The sequence below is a fragment of the Miscanthus floridulus genome, chromosome 6 (assembly GCF_019320115.1).
Source record: "Miscanthus floridulus cultivar M001 chromosome 6, ASM1932011v1, whole genome shotgun sequence".
Lineage (NCBI taxonomy): Eukaryota > Viridiplantae > Streptophyta > Magnoliopsida > Poales > Poaceae > Miscanthus > Miscanthus floridulus.
Genome location: NC_089585.1, coordinates 68,334,265 through 68,353,203, shown reverse-complemented (window position 1 = coordinate 68,353,203; position 18,939 = coordinate 68,334,265). Strand labels below are relative to the sequence as shown.

At 42.2% G+C, this 18,939-nt stretch overlaps 1 protein-coding gene and 1 long non-coding RNA gene across 5 annotated transcripts; one reads left to right on the top strand and one right to left on the bottom strand.

Annotated features, from left to right (window-relative positions):
* Positions 1–1,468: 1,468 nt before the first annotated feature.
* LOC136456095 (protein kinase and PP2C-like domain-containing protein) lies at positions 1,469–14,221 on the bottom strand. 4 transcript variants are annotated; one of them, XM_066455861.1, is made up of 12 exons: positions 13,903–14,221; positions 13,679–13,796; positions 9,567–9,733; positions 8,220–8,287; positions 7,890–8,113; positions 6,025–6,076; positions 5,103–5,625; positions 4,951–5,014; positions 4,656–4,875; positions 4,462–4,566; positions 3,475–3,570; positions 1,469–1,988 (listed from the first exon to the last, which is right to left on the bottom strand). In XM_066455861.1, the coding sequence occupies exons 1-12, from the start codon at positions 14,021–14,023 to the stop codon at positions 1,794–1,796; spliced, it is 1,953 nt and encodes a 650-aa protein (XP_066311958.1). In that variant the 5' UTR covers positions 14,024–14,221; the 3' UTR covers positions 1,469–1,793. The 4 variants fall into 4 exon arrangements, with proteins under 4 accessions (XP_066311958.1, XP_066311957.1, XP_066311959.1 ...); XM_066455860.1 differs by having other exon boundaries at positions 4,951–5,020; positions 13,903–14,219; XM_066455862.1 differs by lacking the exons at positions 13,679–13,796; positions 13,903–14,221 and adding an exon at positions 10,729–11,051 and having other exon boundaries at positions 4,951–5,020.
* A 1,050-nt stretch (positions 14,222–15,271) lies between these two features.
* Positions 15,272–18,722, top strand: LOC136458339 (uncharacterized). The gene is made up of 4 exons (XR_010759976.1): positions 15,272–15,766; positions 16,733–16,883; positions 17,001–17,326; positions 17,443–18,722. It is a non-coding gene; the product is annotated as an uncharacterized lncRNA (long non-coding RNA).
* The last annotated feature ends 217 nt before the right edge of the window (positions 18,723–18,939 follow it).

Below are 18,939 nucleotides of genomic sequence, written 5' to 3'. Positions count from 1 at the left end.
ATATGGGGGGAGCCTCACTGTATGGGAGTTAATGGCGCCCACATTATTGTAGGGAAAATGTCGGCGCCTACAACATTGTTTGTGTTAGGGAGGTTGCAGAATACTGTTTCTACAGGTGTACAGGATACGGTCCCTGGTATCGTGGTTTGACTTGTGTGCCTTGCCTTGCTTTTTTTGTTCGTTCCCTGGTCCTTACCGAGCGGGCGTCCCCGGTTGGTTGGCCCCAGTCGGCTTTGATTGCGCCAGTCGGAGAAGAGCAGTGAGCAGGGTTTTTTACGTACCTCCGGTCGGAGACGTGGGGTCGGAGTCGAAAGTAGTGCTTTGGCTAGGCCTTCCGGTCGAAGAGGCCGTCCGGAGGTGGGCTGGAGACCGAAGTGAGCCCTCTGGTCGGAAAGGTGGGCCAGAGTCAGAAAACGGGTGTCGCTCCTCCTTGGCCAGACCTTCCAGTCGGTGATTGGATCGTCCTTCTGGCCTGTTGTCCAGATACTTGGGCCGGCCCATGAGTTGCGTGTTGTCTGCTTGGACCGAGCCTTTGTTGGAAAGCCAGTCCACAAGGAACCCTGGGATTATGAACCCGACAATATGGTTCAATGAAATGTAACATGCTCTTACTAAAGAAATGAATATACATATACGTGCATGAGTAGGGGCTAGATGATGAATGAATATCCATGAACAGGTACTGGTACATAGAGCGAGGTGATGTGATGGCGGGACCACAGCACAGCAAGCACCTGCACCCGTCTGCACCATGGGACCGCATGCACCTGTCATGCGTCCCGCCTCTCAACGCGGACAGCTGGGGCCCACGCCGCTCCCTCACATCTCCTCCTATGCGCAGACTTAGCAGGTGGCGGCCCAATGCGGCTAGATGATTTGATGCTACAACTCTCCACCTACAGCGCAGCACATCATCTGACGGCTCTGAGGTCGGCGCCAAGATCTGTGGCGCCAAGCTCGGAGCCATGTATTCTGACGCCGAGGTACCGGCCACGTCAACGCCACCTAGGATACTCTGCTGTGTACGGCCAGACAACTCGAAGCCAAGATCTATGACACCGAGACGTGTTACCTCGGCGCTGAGTCCTGGCGTCGACCCCTGGGGTCTAAAGATGAGTTTAAGTCTTCCAGAGGGCCAAACGTAAATTTTCTTCAAAAAAAAAGAGCCAAATTGTAAAAAATTGGGACGGATGGGGCCTCCTGTATATACACAAAGAAAAGCAATAAGAGGATATTGTTATAGTTATCGATAAAAGAAAATTTGTTTCGTCATCTTAACTTGTTTGTCCGGATCTCTCATGACACCAATGGGCAAGACTCAATTATACTAGGACATTGTATTGTCCCTCTCAAAAAAAGAAAGGATATTGTATTGTCGGATAAGGATAATGATTTGCATGTTCCACAAACCGTCCGATGTACTAGAGCGAATTTCCACAATTTTCAAGAGAAATATCCTCACCTCAAAGGCTCAAAAGCACCCAGCTAGTATACTTTTAATACAGAGTATTTATTCTGTGTTCTGCTTTTACAGCTGAAAAAACTCCTGTGTATATGCATTTGGCTTGTATAGTTTACACACGAGAAATGTTGCAAATGATTGAAAAAAATTTGCAGAAGAGGCTGCTATCTGGGTATTATTTCTTCTTTCGGATTCTATACAAACACAAGAATGAATGTATAGCTTCTTTCTTCTGTACCGATGCAGATCGAATAAAAAAATTGCAAGTTAACAGCCGAAAGCGTGCAGTATGCCCAGCTGAAGTTAATGAGAAAAGGTTTTCGGTGGTGACTCAGTAGATCCGCTCAGCTGTGGAGACGGGGCGAAGAAACACGACAATGACAGTGATATTGTCTTTGCTGCCCCGCTCTGCAGCCTCCGTGGCCAACCTCTTGGAGCACATTCCAGGCTCTTTAACTGTGTCCTTGATTATTGACAGCACATCCTCGTTGCTTACCATATCCCATAGGCCATCACTAGCCATCACCTACAAGAAATTGAATGAAGTTATTGTGAATCTTAGATACTTTATTTCAGTGAATCGCTTGATATTTGCTGAATAATCAACACCAAAGTGGAGCAGGAATTCTGTGGCAATCATTTATTCTTTTAAAAAGATGACAATAATTTCAAAGAGCAGTTTGATGTAATGTAAGCGAGGGACACAATAATACACTTAAGAGCATTATATCCAATAAGTTTCATATCCAATTAATCATCAAGAGAAGTGCATATGCCCCTTCAATGGATATCATGAGTTAACAAAGCTAAGTAAACAATTCAATGGATATCATTTGTTAACAAAGCTAAGTAAACAAGGTATTTCTGAAAATTCAAAATGCACATCCACATGCTTTGATTTGAAGTGCTCCCAGTCTGGTGGGTGGTGGCATTTAAATTAGTTTAATAAGTATTGGATTATGACAGAAAGTGATTTCAGGTGGGGACTGGCAATCACTGTCTTTTCATGAGCACCTGGTCAGATTCAAAATCGGAATTTAAGATGGACAAATCAAACCCTAGGAAGGGAACTGTTAGAGGATGCTGTGTAAACGTGTGTCCATGGGCTTAAAGCCAGGCGTGTACAGCCGGCCTGCCCAGTCAATATGGTTAGTGTCCATGGGTTTAGAGCTAGGCATGTACAGCCGGCCTGCCCAGTCAATGTGGTTAGTCTGTTAGAGAGTATGAGGTGATCCTTGATTGGTGGTGTTTCTATAAACCACAGGATCTCATCTCCTCAGCATATATGTGTAATACAGCTCTCCTCTAATCAATTGAACCATTCCACACAATCTCTTTCAGGAACCAATATAATAGCACCTCTGGTCCTGGACTTTTTGCAAAACCAGGTCCAGGTAATATTTCAATAACCATTTCATAACATTGCTGTCCATTGGAATTTGGGATGATGTGAAATATCCAATAACGACATTTTGTACCCTATAACTTTAGAAGAAGATTGATATAGGAAAATTAGCATGATAACCAATAATCATTTATTCTATAATTGTTTAATCACTCAACTTGATAAAATTAATATTTAATAGAGTGGTATCAAGCTGGACATTGTCAGAAGTAAGCTAGTTCCCCATATACTTCACGCTGAACTATGTAAAGAATGCAATCAGACCTTACCATTTTCATTATTGATAACATTTATTATGGAAAAAATAACCTACCTATTATCTAAATACCCTCCATACAGCATTGTGCACATCAGAAAAGAAAGAAAATCTTTATTTTACAAGGGAGTATGAAATCTAAAGAGGTAATTTGTCTCTCAATATACTCTATTATCAGACAACAAAAAGAGTGGGTGGCAAAATACTCTCCACTTTGAAATAAGAAAAATGCTCCTGTTCCAATTCAATACAAGCTAAAAAACTAAAATAGCTCATTGTATCTCATTGATTTAATAATTAATATAAGAAACTGCAGAGAGCAACGTATTATCATAAGAAAATAGGACCTACCAGGAACTCATCATCAGCTGATAAAGCAGTTTCAATAACCTCAGGTTGTGCTGTGACTGCTGGCTTGAGGTCATCATCACCAATTGACCTTGTAACCTGTTAGAAAAAGCCTCATTTCTATTAACAAAAATTTCAATCTTTTAAGCAAGCATCATTTTTAAGCAAGTAGAGTAGCAGACTCCAGCACAGCATCATTTATACTACTTACTGGCTACTGCCACAAGTCACAAAAGTGACATAGAAAAAAAGATGGAACATTTTTCTTATGACCTTAGTTCCTGTAACTAATCAATTCATCTCTAGTTTGGGGATGCACAGAAAAAAAATGAATGGAAGACTTAATTCCTGATGATATAACATAACACAAAACTAGTGGAATGCTGAGGTGACGAGATTTAAGAGATGTTTATGGACTTTTTAAGCAAAATATATTAGAGTTGAAGCCCAAGGCACCATTAAAAATTCATATAGCTGTAGAAAACATCCTGGAGTAAATCAAACTTTATAACTTTGCTAATCATGTGATGGAATGATGTAGACGTCTTCCTTGATCCATATAATCTTGTGTGCAATTATTTTCCATGGCAGATTTTCCTTTTATGAGCTAAAGGTTTACCATGCATGAAGTATAGTTCCATTGCTAAATAGCAAATACCAACTATTCATGTGACCAATAGGAGCACAGTGGCTGGCTCATTAGTTTTCTTTTTACCAGAAGTGCACAGATAATTCAATACTTTGACCAAACAAGTTGCAAGGTAATGACCAAGCAGTCAAGCACCATCTTATAACTGAGAGAGGGGACAAGTAAATTTACAAGAAAACTTATTAGAAAGCAATAATGGAAAAGTGACTGCTTGCAACATGGTCACAAAAGAGCACTTGCTTCATGGATGAACAATTGAACAAAAAAGATTTTGCCAGTTTCTTGCCGACCATGGGGCGTGGTCTGAGTCGGTACATGGCAAGAAGGGTCAATTTGAGCACCTGAAGAGCAGCTGAACCCACTCGCCAAGTATCTATTTGCCATTTTACTTCAGTTCCTGCCTTTGTTACTCGTTCTCTTTCATTTGGACAACTAGCGACATGATCCTATAACAACAGATTGAAAATAAAGTTGTGCAAGAGATGGCATACTACCAAAAAAAATGTAGTAATGATATAGAAAGGTTAATCCCAACCTTGGTCAACGGAAATGGTTTGCCATTACGGCTCAAGATTGCTCGGCAATCACCAGCATTTGCTACAAAAAGCTTGTTCCTCACTATCAGGGCTGTTACTGCTGTGCAACCAGGATGCCAGTCTTTTTGGATTATCCTTTTTGACTTTCGGTGAAGAATTAGTTCTTCTCGAAATGCTATGTCAGTCCTTACAAATGCTTCTGAAAGGGCGTCAGTTGGGCTGCAAAGTGCCAGAACTCAGATCGATACATGGCAAATATTTTAGATTGTTTGCATTCAATACAAACTGACAAACCTTGCACCCTGACCAAATTGCTTGAGAAATCCAGGGACTGCTCGGACAGAAAATTCAGCAGCTGCTGAACCTATGAAAAGTTTTTTTTTGTAAGAAATGCTAATGTAAAAGCTAGCAAAGATCAACCAAACTATGTGTTTTGACTAGCGAACCTCTGTGGCCATCAAAAATGCCAAAGGCAAAAACATCCTTTTCTTCACTCATATGGGGAAGCACAAAATGGGTATCTTCCATAGTTTCCCTTCGACCACATGTTGCAAAAGAGCCCCAACTTAATGTTGGATGATACTCTGAGGACTGATCGAAACAACCAGACCAAAGATTCTTAAGATCTGATCTACTTGATCTCTTAACAAAAAGCTCCCCTTGGTTGAACCAGTTCAATGCTTCTTGATAATGGTGCACTTCTATGGTACCATTTTGACTCTTGCTCACAGCAGATGATGGAACGGAAGCATTTGAAACTAAATGCTTTTGAACTGTATTTAGCTCATCAATTATATCTTCAAATGATGGTCTCTTTTCAGGATCAGGATCCCAGCAACGCTGGATAAGTGACAAAAGAGTTGGTGGGGCACCAGATTCAGGAAAGGCAAGTGCTGGACGCAATCCTTGAGAAACAATTGCTGCTGTAAGTTGTTGTTCAGTATATGTCATTTCAAGAACAGTGTGTGCCTAAACAAAATATGGCCAATGGTCACTTCTAGATAAAAAAATGGACCTGCAATGTTAACTACAGTGAACTGTATATGGATAGAATAGAACTAATAAATGCATAAACCAAGTAAAACACACTTGAAGTTAAATATTATAAAAGTTCCATAGTAAATCAAATTTCAACGTATTAGAATAGGAACTATTCACTGATTGTTATAACCACAATAAGCAAATTTCTAACTGCAGCTGAATGGCAAAGCAATTATGGTAACCTTTTCTGCTAGGCATTATGGAATACATTATATTATAGAATGATTGTCGCTCATAATCAATCAGATGAACTTTTACAACAAAATTGCAATAAACAGGAGAACACTTTAACAAACCCACAGAGAACATAAAAGAACAATTAAATACCTGTGCTTCTGCTCTCAGATCTGTATAAGGCACCACACCAGTAAGAAGCTCACTGTAAGTTATTGGAACGGAGAGGAAGTGTTAAAACATCATGACTAATGATGCTAGCAGAATACTTTGCCTTGTACTGAACGAATTGTCACATGTACAATGATGCAACATAGTTGAATATTCTAGCAAAACCTCTTGCCCATCACATCATAACTAATGGTTAAAATGGATTTACTGTTTGAAGTATACAGCTATGTTAGACTACCCAGAGCATAATCAGTGCTGAAAAAAAAATCACCGTACGCCACCTCATACCGATGCCAGGAACTATACAAGTCACAGTGTTCGCATTGATGCATCTAGGTACATGGGACCCAAATTTGTCAGAATCATCCCCTTGCTTCTAGAGTCATTCATGACCTGAGGACCTGCTGAAAAATACTTTTTTATATGTCTAGCATCGAGGAAAGAACATGACTCAAGGCTTGTGATTTTTGGTTCAGCATCGGAAGATGACACGAGTCTTGTGATTTTTGGTTTAGCATCAGTTTGCACAATGGGTGACCTCGATGCTTCAACGTTATCTCTCCTCTTTCAGCATTGGTAAAAAAAACAGCGTTGTGGCTTCAAGCAAATTCACTGGGAGTGCGGTGGTTGGTCACCGAGTTGTGTTACCAGCCAGTTAGTGTTTAAGTCCTGGGGAAAACTCACTGTGACACCCCAAAAAATAGTGGCAGGGCGGTTTGGCTGTGGTTTCTTCTCAGTGCAAAGCCGTGAGGTGGCCTTTTCCCCACTGGTTGAATTTTTTTATGTAGTTCAATTAGTTCCATGTCCCTTCCACAAATCTCATCATTGGTGGAATTACATAGAAGAGGCAATGACATCAATGCTGTTAAGGTATAATAGTCAGGGGTATTAGCTAAGTTGCGCGGATACGGATACGTGTATCGGTATCGGAAGGATACGGATACGCGGATACGGCAATTTCCCAAAAAACCCAATACGCAGATACGTTTACTATTTAAAAAATAAAATAAAAATAATAATAATGCAGGTCTGAATTTAAAACTGATAACAATAAAACGTCGCAATTAACTACTTAAGTACTATTATTACATCAATACCGTATTAGTGTAATCACCTAGTCTAGGGTTTCCCTCTTGTGTCCCTCATCTACTCTATACATAGTCCTCATTGGGCCTCAATACCATTATCCAATTCAGCCACTCTTATCTGTAACCTGTAACATGGTACAAATGCATGCAACCCGGATCAAATTATCAAACACCTGGTTGCATTCTAGGGGTCCAGGTAGACACAGACATGGTGGCGAAGAATTTCTGGCAAGTCACTGATATGGTAATACTGCTGTAGTTATTTATTCTCAAACACTATAGTAGCACCTCTTGTTCACATAAATTAAAAAAGTAAACCTCAAAACAAAATTAAAAAATGTAGTATCATTGAATGTGTATCAACATGCTAATATCACTGTAAGCTACCCCCCAAAAATAAGATGTATAATGTATGTCATGTATACAACAAGAGAATTTATCTTTATGTGTGTGAATATGGATTGATTGCACATGTCAAAGAAGTGTTCTGTAGGCAATAGTGTCAAACACATGTTGCACACGGGTTATGTAACTCTCCATGTACTTAGTCTATGTGAAATAAGCGACTTCCTCGGCTACAGATATGGCACCTGTGTCAGATCAACCATTTTCCTATAAGCAGGTGAAATTACTGCTGTTACATGACATTGTATTAACAATAGAAACACTGCAGAAATAACATATGCTGTACTGTTGTGGTGAAGTTGCTGAATAGGACGATGTCATTTTACATTCAATTCTAGAGGAGAGATGCCTTACTTGATAGATATTGCAAAGCTATATACATCAGACTTTTCTGTATGTATATCCTTTCTCAAAATTTCTGGTGCCATGTAAATTAGTGTCCCAACCATATTCTTTTTATGGAAACCACCAGTGGGCTTGCCAGATGATTTCCAGTTCTCAACTGAAACAGGCTTAATATCCTTTTGAAACATGGCTAAGCCAAAATCTGCTAGATGTGGATGGAGGTCTTTGTCTAACTGTACAAAGTTATAAGCCTCCATAAATGTATGGAAAAAGATGGAAATCTGTTGTGCTGAGAATTACATGATTCTACACAGATATAAGAAAAATGCTTGGACATACCAAAATATTTGCAGGTTTTATATCTCTGTGTACTACCCCAAGGATTTGTAGGTACTGGAGAGCCTTTGCTGCAAAAATATTGTGCAAAATGGTATGAAACTAGTAATTTTCGACTGTTCGAATAACAGATATGTAACTCAAACAATATCAAGCAGGACATTGCCACCTAACAAGGATAAACAATATTCATGCATGTGCTATTATTTTCCAATCAGACGACAGCTGATGCTTCTTTGAATTAGCACCAATACTTGGTCCAGGAACTTTAAGCTGACAATATCTTTTGTCTTTATACCCAAACTTTGGCAACACTATTTTTCCTTAATCCTTAGCGATTCATTTGCCAATACAAATATACATGTTCAGTTTATTTTTGTGCATCGCCATGGCATTGTCTTGTTTACATTGCACTAAACCACATTGAATTAGGCAATTATAATAGTGAAAGTTTTAGTTGACCACAATGAAGTACCAAAAAAGTAGGCTAGATTCTGAAATTCCTGTGGATCAGAAATAATAGGTGCAACTACAACAACTTGTGTGTTTGAGGGGGCTAACAGATTTAGTCCCCCATCAAAATGAAAGGAGCTTTGCAGATTGGTGGCGCAAGATGATGAGAAGAGTAAAAAAGGAGCACAAAAAAGGAGTGAACACTCTAATTATTCTTGGCGCCTGGACTATTTGGAAACATAGAAATGCTTGTGTGTTTGAGGGGGTTTCTCCTTTGGTTAACACAATTTTGTGTGAACTGAAGGGATGAGCACGGCTTATGGTGCATGGCTGGTGCAAAGAAACTGCAGGGGTTAGGACTTACTTTTGCAATCTAGGGCAGTTGAGTCGTGTGTGTTAGCTATGTGGAAAAGTTTTGAGTCTGTGTAATTGCCTCACTCATATTTGGTCCCCGTATGAGTGAGGATCCTGCTGAGGACCACCCATTCTCTTTAATACAATGAAACACAGCTCTCCTGCGTTTTCAAAATAAAAAAAAAGCTACAACTACAGTTCTCCAGTTGGGTACAACAATTTGTGCATAATCAAATGAGCAAATAAAAAAAATAAGCCTTTACAGAGAAGTAAGCAAGGTTGAAGCAGATCAAATTTCAAGAGCATGAAGACAGAAACCATATTACGACAAACTATCATCGTTTCATTCTGACAACTGATTCTAGTTAAAGACATTCTGCTTGTAGCATGTTCGAAAGTACCATTTACGCAAGCTTGTTAAATTAGATCCTCAGATAGAACACTCTCCAGTCTCCAGTTTCAACATTATACGTCCTATAGTAACCCCTAAGGTATATACTTATTTTGATATTGAGTATCACAAGATATGTAGCAAACACTGACCTAGATCACTGGCAATTGCAACCACTTGCTGGGTAGAAGGGATCCATTCCTCAACATGTATCTTTTCTGCGAGGTTTGGAGGCTCAAAGAAGTCAAAGAACATCAAGTAATTTGGAGGGCATGCATGTGCTGCGATCAGTTTTGCCAACCCAGGGTGGTCCAGATCACTGCATACACACAAGAAATTCCAAATTAATGAAATATAAATATAGAAAGAAGCTTTTTTCATTTATGCAGGCTGCAAACGCCCATTCCAGCCAACAGCTCATACATCAAAAAGGTAACAGTTGCCACAATGCAAAGTGTCAGAATGCAATGCATCCAGAGAGCAAGCCTCCATGCTTTCCTCATGGGATCCATCATCAACGTTTACAATAGCTTGTGTGCAAGCAGCTTTACTCCAACCAAAAAACGTTGTATTCACAGTTTGCTGGAGTTTCCTACTCCCTCAATTGCACATTGTAACACGTTTTAGCTTTTCTAGATACATAGCTTTTTCTATGCACTTAGATATACACTATGTCTAGATACATAGTAAAAGCAATATATCTAGAAAAGCCAAAATGTTTTGCAATTTGGAACGGAGGGAGTACTACAACCTAGCTAACATTCTTCTATTCAAGGTGATATCATGTTCATGAATCAAGCAAGATTGACCTTTCCATAGCAGCATGGTCCTTATATCAACATAATGAATTTGACCTTTCCATAGAGATTATGTCCACATATTTGTGGCAGCATTCAGATTAGTTCTGTGTATTACTACTTGCTGAAGTAAATGATGACAAACAGGCTTTTATCAGCCGTCCACGACATTTGATAGGTAAGCAAGATTGCAAGAATAAGGCCATTGTAAATAATTTTCATGCCTATTTGTTTGGAAAGGAAGCTTTGCCTGCTGTGTTATCTACTTATCTCATGATATAACCAGATATCAAGAGAAAACTTTTTATAGCTAAGATGAATAGCAATTTCCGTAATCATCTTTTTTTCTATGGGAACCAATTAGTACGGAGAAATAACCAGAGGTTCGTGTTCATCACAATTACTGGCCAATGAAATAGTTTAACATTAAACATTAGCTTCCTATCCATCGATGAAACTGTTCGCATTACTATCTATTTTTCTATTTTTTTCTAAAACAAAACTCCGATGCTATTACCTGAGTACCTGACTCCACTATATCTATGTATGCATCAGTGAAGCTTGACAGCCAACAACTGTTTTATGCAGTTACAAATCTCAAATATGAGTCAATAGTAAACATATATGCTTGGATTTTTTTCTCTCTAAAGATTCGATCATCTGTTCCAATGCTTGTCCCCGTTACTGAGTTCTAACCAGTCAGATTACTGTTTTGGAGCAGGCAGTTGTAAGTTACAGAAACATTCCAAAGCCACTATGTCGCTGCCTCGTCATCCCAAGAATCAATACTTTGTAGATACTGAATTAGGAAAGTGCATCTCATGGAAATTACTGCTGACCACTGAGCATGTAGCACTAACCAGTCTCACCAAGCAATGCAAGTTCAGAGGTATCAGGGTGATAGCCAAAATCTTTTAGTAGACCCGTCAGATCATCCAATACTGCATATATCAATTCTGCCTGTGGGTGTTCTGTCCCTCTTGCAATGAACGTATGAACCTCCTTCATCACCTCAATCCAACTATAACCTGGCTCCTTCACCGCCCCAGCATAATCCATCCTCAGTCTTAGCTGCTGCACATCCACCCATAGCCCTTTGGAGGCATAAATATTTGAGAGTAATACATAAGGGCCACTGTCTGACGGATCTCCCAAGAGTGCCATTTCAGCGGCATACCTCCCAATTTCAACATTACCAAAGAGACGGCAGGCACTCAGCAAGCTCCTCCAAACAGCTGCCGCTGGTTTGATTGGCATCTTTTCAATAAACTCCTGAGCAGAATGTAATCTCCCTGCACAACCAAGAAGATTGACCACTGAAGCATAATGCTCGGTGCCCGGTTCAACACCATATTTTGATTTCATGGAGTTAAAATGCTGTAAGCCTTCATCCACAAGACCTGCATGAGCACATGCTGATAGCACACCAACAAAAGTCACATAATTTGGTTCTACATTGGCCTCTCTCATCAGCTGGAAAGCACGAAGTGCTTCGTCAGCATGACCATGTTGTGCATTCGTAGTAATCATGGAGTTCCAACAAATAACATCCTTCCCACATGTTGACTCAAACAACATCCATCCTTCTTTGATGCAGCCACATTTTGCATACATGTCTATAAGAGCATTTGAAACATGAGGATTAATGTCACAACCTGCTTTGATGATCTGGGTATGAAACTGCTGCCCATGGAACATGCTTGCCAAGTTGCTTGCCACGTTTACTAGTGCTACAAATGTGAACTCATTGGGTGTCATCCCAGAGACACGAAGTTGGTTGAAGAGTTTTACCGCCTCTTCCCCTTGCTCATTCTGTGTGTGGCCAAATATCATAGCATTCCAGATGGCCATGTCCCTGTTTTGCATCATAAGAAACACAGCCTTGGCATCATCCACAAGGGAAGATTTTGAATAGGCATCAATTAGAGCACTTCCCATGTATAGGTCTACTGAAGTTCCTGATTTGATGACGAGGCCATGAATCTGCTTACTCCATTCAATAGATGACAGAAGTGATGACATCCCAAGTAGCGAAACAAAGGTTAGTAGGTTTGGCATTAGAGAGCAATATCTCATTTTACGGAATATATGAACTGCTTCTGTAAGATCACCTTGCCTTGCATAGCCTTCAATCATCGCATTGTAAGAGACTACATCATCATGTGCCAAGGCATCAAATGCCACTCTTGCAGCAGTTAAATGGTCACATTTAGCGTACATGTCAATGAGAGCATTCTTGACATACTCATCATTCTCCAGATTGGCCTTTATGGCATGGGCATGTATTTGTGTTCCTTGCGATATAGCTTCCATTGAGCCACACGAGTTCAAGATACTTGTACAGGCAAAAGCATCTGGCTGCCACCCAGCCTGACACATCTGCCGGAACATTTCTATGGCTTCAGCATCAAGTGAATTCTGCATATAACCAGCGATCATTGTAGTCCAAGACACAAGATTATGGTTCTTCATTCGATCAAATAGCTTACGAGCCACTAACGGTCTGGAGCACTTGCAATACAAATCTATGAGCGCGTTGATCACGGAAGCATCCACTCCTTCTGCACTTCGATAAGCGTAGCCATGTATTTGCCTGCCTCCCTGTAGAAAGGCAAGCCTAGAGCAGGCACTGACTGCACTTGCTAACACAAACCTGTCAGGCTGGACACCTTGAGCCCCCATCTTTTGAAACAAGTCAAGGGCTAGTCCGCCGTGGCCAATCCGAGAGTAACCGGTGATGACTGCTGTCCAAGTAATCGGATTCTTTGCAGGAAGAGCATGGAACACCTGCATGGCCGCATCCATGCAGGCAACCTTCGCATATAGGTTGACGAGCGAAGTGCCAACATAGAGATTAATATCCAGGCCAAGCTTGACGGTGTTGCCATGCACTTGCTCGCCAAGAGGAACAGCCCTGGACTGCATGCAGGCCCGCATGACACTGGCAAGCAAGAACTCGTTGGGTGCCTCGTCAGACGATCTCCTGAACGCTGCAAACAGGGCAAGGGCTTGGCTATCAGCGCCATGTTGTGCGTACATGGAGATGGCTGAGGACCAGGACACAAGGTTCCGGTGAGGCATTCCGTCGAACAGGCGGCGCGCATCGTGGATGCGGCCGAGCTTGGAGTAACCGTGGAGAAGAAGGTTCGCGAGGAACAGGAAGCCAAGGCCATCGGAGACGACGGCGCGGGCGTGGGCAGCCGGGAGAAGGCGGCCGAGGCGGCTGCCTGTGAGACCGGAGAGCAAGACTTGCGCGAGGCTGCGCAACTGGGTGGGGGAGCACGAAACGGAGGAAGGTGAGCCAGACAGAGGCCCCCCAAGAAGATTCATTGTTCTACTATCTACTGGCCTGGGTGGGGTAGGGTGGGGGACAAATACTGATCATCCCCAATGTCACGATTCCAAAACAAGAGAATCAGCAGCAATTTTCCATCATAAGTAATTCGATGGGAGAGAATGAAACCGACCAGAGGAGCTGGAGCTGGTAGTGGAACTTGTCGAGGTCCTCGGCGGTTGACAGCACAGGCTTCTTGGCCGCGGCGCGCTCGCCGCCCAGCAGCGCCTCGTACACAGTGCTCTCCGAGCCTGCACAGCTTTTCACCGTTACCACTACGCACGCGCCGTCCCCACCTCCGGAGCGCCACAACCGAAAGGGAGAGCCGAAAAGCGAGGGCTTAGCGTGTGGGGATACCTCGCGCGATGGGGGACAGGAGGGAGAAGGAGGCGGGCGGGAGGTGGAGCGGGATGGTGGCGCTGCGGCAGCACCCGCGCACGCACCGGTTGAACTCCTCCGGCGGCACCTGCAGCCCCATGTTCACTGCCGCCGGGGGAAGGGGACGATTGGTGCGCCGGCCTGCGGCTTCGCTCTTGCTTGGCTAGTGGGAGGAACCCAGGAATGAGTTGGGGAGGCGGGCGGAGGGCGGCGTCGGTGGCGACGACGAGGCCACCGGGGTGGTGTATGGATGATGGATCGATTCACGATTCACCCGGAAGGAAGGTGCGTTGACTGGTTCCTCCCTCTTTTTCTTCGTTACGCGAGTACCTTTGCTTCCAACGTGGCGAATCAGGGCACCACTAACGTTCGTCAGCCTATTCGTCGGTTGGCTGGTTCGTATTGTTGCTGGTTTATGAAAAAGTATTGCTGGCTGGTTTATGTGAGAGAAAAATACTGTTATGGCTGAAAATTTACGATCGTTTACGACAAGCCACAGCCAAACGAACAGGCTGCGTAGTGGTCTAGAAATAAAGTGATTCACGTAGTTAAGGAAATGTTAATATTATTTACATAATGTAAATTATCATTACCTGTAGTTTATAAATAAATTTTTTCTTTTATCATATCTCATCTTTATTTCTCCTTCCTCTTCTTTTTTAACATGGATCATCTTCTTTCTCCCTAAGTATATATAGCTTCTGTAAGCAATTATGATAAATATAAAGCATCTGTTTTTTTTATCTGATCCTACGGAACACTCGTAGCTACTAGTAAAAAAGCAGCATTAAACCCTCACGAGACTTCTCTGGTTTTGCCCAGCCTTTGTGCCACCTTCGACCATGGTGTTACCACGTCTTGCGCCACCGTGGGCGGAAGTTTGAAACAGTAGTAAAAAAAATTGGCAGCTAATAAATCTGTCCCAATTGTCCTATCAAGGCGGCGCTAAGCAACGTAGATATTGGTAAAATTCTCTATAAACTCATCAAAATAAAGGACTGCTCCAACTTTCTCAGCAGCAATTGGATCATCCCAACCGTTGATCTTAGGGAGGATCATAAGTTCATAACACTTCCAGGTGTTGAGTCAATATTGTCCAACAGTAAATGTGGTGTCGAGCTTGACTCCAACGAGAGAGATGGCTACATGCCTTTCATCGGTACAACCCGCAACTATTTTAAGTGCTGATATCATCTTATTTTTATCTTCTTGCAAAGATTTTTATTGCATCTCAAATTTTACAGGAACATAGAACTTTTCATCGTGTATCCATTTATATTTTTGTTGGGAGTTTTTGCTCTGGTGGTCCTCTTCAACAAAGTTGCAGTATCTCGAAGCGCCTGGTTAATTAATTAAAATTAATTTCGTTTGGAACTGGACTCGGGCTGACCCTACCCGTATCCAACCCAAGCCCAGCTGCAGGCAACCCCAGCCCAGTCATTCTCGATCTGGAGTTATGCACTCACGCACATCACTCCTATCTCCCTCCCTCCCCCTTCATTTATTCTCTCGTTGGAACAGCCGAACTGGAGAGGTGGCCGACGCCGGCGACGGCGGCAACACCAGCCATTGAGTTTCCTTCCTCGCCTTGCTTCCCCCGCTCTACGCTGGTCTTGTAGTGCGGACTGCGGCGGCTCTGCAGGGCTATGTGCCGATCTGCTTGGGTATCCTCCGTTGTGCGCTGGTCTTGTAGTGTGGGCGGCGGCAGCGGCGTTGTACAGTGTTGGCGGAGGCGGCGGCGGCGGACAGCGGCGGCGGCGGTATAAGCGACGGGCGATGGTCACCTGGATCACTCTGCGTGGTGGCCACAGCCTCCGCTGCCTCTCAATTGCCAAGAGCTCCGGTGAGCCACACGTATCTCGATCTTGGTCATTTTTAGTCAGTTTAGCATTGTCTTACGTGATGGGAAATTTTGCGATGAGATTCAGGGAGGGTTCACGTTCATTTCCTAGAGGCAACATTGATGTAAATTTCTAAATTAGGACTAGGTCAGTGATCTCGCGTAATTGATACTTATGTGCTGGCTGCTGGACTAGGGTAGGCTTAAATTTTGAGCTGCTTGCTTAAAATTTAGAACCAAATTTTACAGGATCAACCCCTCTGGCTTTAGCAGCTTTTGTTCGGGAAAGGAATTTCTCTGGAAATGCTTCTGTCAGTTTAACCTGCATAATTGTTAACCTTTTGTAAAATCAAAAGGGAGATGGAAAGATCTTGTTGAAATATCTTTTTCTTTCCTTTTGGTTGAAGTGATGTCTTTAGTGAGTTTGGATTACTGTAGTTCCAAGATAAATTGTATGAGTTGTTAGTAGTAGTGTTCCAATTTAGAGCATACGCAGTTTAGAATTCCTGAGGTTGATACTGTGACCTTTCTAGGCATGCACTCCCCTGTTGCATTTTATTAATCAGAATGGCAACAACAGGATTTGCAGAAGCACCAGAACTAGTTTGTAATAACATTGCAGTATTTTGCTAACATGTAACCTTGACTTGAGCTCTAAATAGATGAAGTGAAGTGTATAGATATGCCAATTAATTTTTCTGGTTATATGCAGCTTGTCCAACAGCCTGCAGTATTAAGACAATTATTTGTTAACCTTTTGTGAAATCAAAGGGGAGATGGAAAGATCCTGTTCAAATATATTTTTCTTTCCTTTAGGTTGTCTGCTATCTTGCCTTTCCTACAGAATATGCTATCTGCACTCGTCCTTGTACTAGGAAAAAAATTTCCACTGAATAATCATATTTCCATTATATGTATGGAGTTCTCAACAATTATTGAGTTTTGCTTGAAATGTGACGTGAACTGCAGCCTCGTAATGGATAACAGAGGTGAAGATGAACATGAGGAGGAATTGGATTTCCATCTTGGGACTGCTTTGGATGATGAAAACACGTTGTTGAATTCATGTTTATCATCAATGGGAAAGGATGTTGGTGGGGATGCACAAAGAGATGCACCGGTAAATTATCCATATGGCTTCCTATTTATTTCATCAGTATTGTGGGTTTGTTGCAGCTAGTTTTGTGACGATGTTTTATATGTCCATACTGATGAAACACAACATTTGTGTCTGCAGGGAGATGGCAACTATACTTATGACCAGGATATATTTACGAGAATGGCATCTAGTGCAGAGATGAACAATACATTGGATGAGTACTAGGACATAGTCAAAAAGACCTTTGCATTTGAAGGAGAGGCTTACATTTTCTACAACAAGTATGTGAGGGACAAGGGTTTCAGTGTCAGAAAGTAGAAGGTGAGGCGTGCCAAGTACTCTGGACAACTATTGTTCAGGCGGTTCTTGTGTTCTCGAGAAGGCGAGTGAGAAACAAAAATGGCTATTCAAGTTTATCATCAATGGGAAAGGATGTTGGTGGGGATGCACAAAGAGATGCACTGGTAAATTATCCATATGACTTCCTATTTATTTCATCAGTATTGTGGGTTTGTGGCAGCTAGTTTGTGACGATGTTTCATATGTCCATACTGATGAAACACAACATTTGCGTCTGCAGGGAGATGGCAACTGTACTTATGACCAGGATATATTTACGAGAATGGCATCTGATGCAGAGATGAACAATACATTGGATGAGTACTAGGACTAATCAAAAAGACCTTTGCATGTGAAGGAGAGGCTTACATTTTCTACAAGTATGTGAGGGACAAGGGTTTCAGTGTCAGAAAGCAGAAGTTGAGGCGTGCCAAGTACTCTAGACAACTATTGTTTAGGCGGTTCTTGTGTTCTCGAGAAGGCGAGCGAGAAACAAAAATGGCTAGAGAAAGAGGATTTCAGCCATAGACCAAGAGCTCTAACTCGATAAACTAGAGACCAAATTGGCATCATTAGGAAGGATGCATACAACTTCTCTTCTAGGTACAAGAGAGCTAGGATCGCACAAGGTGATGCAATGACGGTGTTAGGTCTCATGTAGACTAGGCAGAAGTGAAAGGTCCTTGTTTGGTTTTGATAATTGAGTGACAACCTAGGTGGACTAATTGTGTTTAATATGAGATACATAGATAATGAGTCCATAGATACATATGTGTGAGCAACATATGCCATGGAGGTGAAAATGGCTCAGAGATGTTGCAAAGCTCACACATGTGATGAAGAAACATCATTGCATGAGACATGACATGGAGTCATATGACTAAGTTGGAGAAGATTAACACAAGACTTGAGTGATGACTTGACGTCGATGGACCGAAACAACAGTGAAAAGCAAGTGAGGTCAAGATCGATGAACCAATATAGTCACTTGATGATATGGAGCGGATCATATTATTGTTGATCGTATTGGTGCATGTGTTGCATCGACATTAGAGGAGATGGAATGGAATGCACAAGGCAAAGGTATAACCTATAAGGCATTTTATTTCACCGGTCATAGGTGAGTAGAGAAGCTGATGACCCGGTTTAGAATAGATGGTTGTACTATTAAGAGGGGCAAACTTGTTTGCATATCGGTCATCAAGTGCCACTTGAGTGATCTAACATTGCAATATTATAGGATCGAGCAATGTGGAAAGATCAAGTGAAAATCCTTTGAAAAATGTTTGTGAAAATGCTAACACATATGCACATGGTGTTGTACACTTGGTGGTGTTGGCACATTTGCAAAGGATAAGTTTGAGTTGAAAAGGAGGGTTTTAGGTGTGACCGGACGCTGCAACATAGATCGGACGCTAGTGCAACATGCGTCCGATGCTAATGCAACTTTGACCGGACGCTATTGCAACATATGACCGGACGTGCCTGTGTAACTGTTCCTTGACAGACAACACGTGCAGCAGTGCGACCTGATGCTGGGGGAGTCCGGTCAGTGGTGACAGGACACGTCCGGTCGCTAAAATACCTCTTTGTTCGTGACCGGACGCTGGGTGTTGACGAGTCCGATCAAATGATCGGACGCGGAGTTTGTTTGCATGCGTTGGGAGCTGTTGGCAGGTGATGCTAATTAGTTACCGAACCACCAAGTAAGCGGTCGACACAACGGGGACTAGTGTGT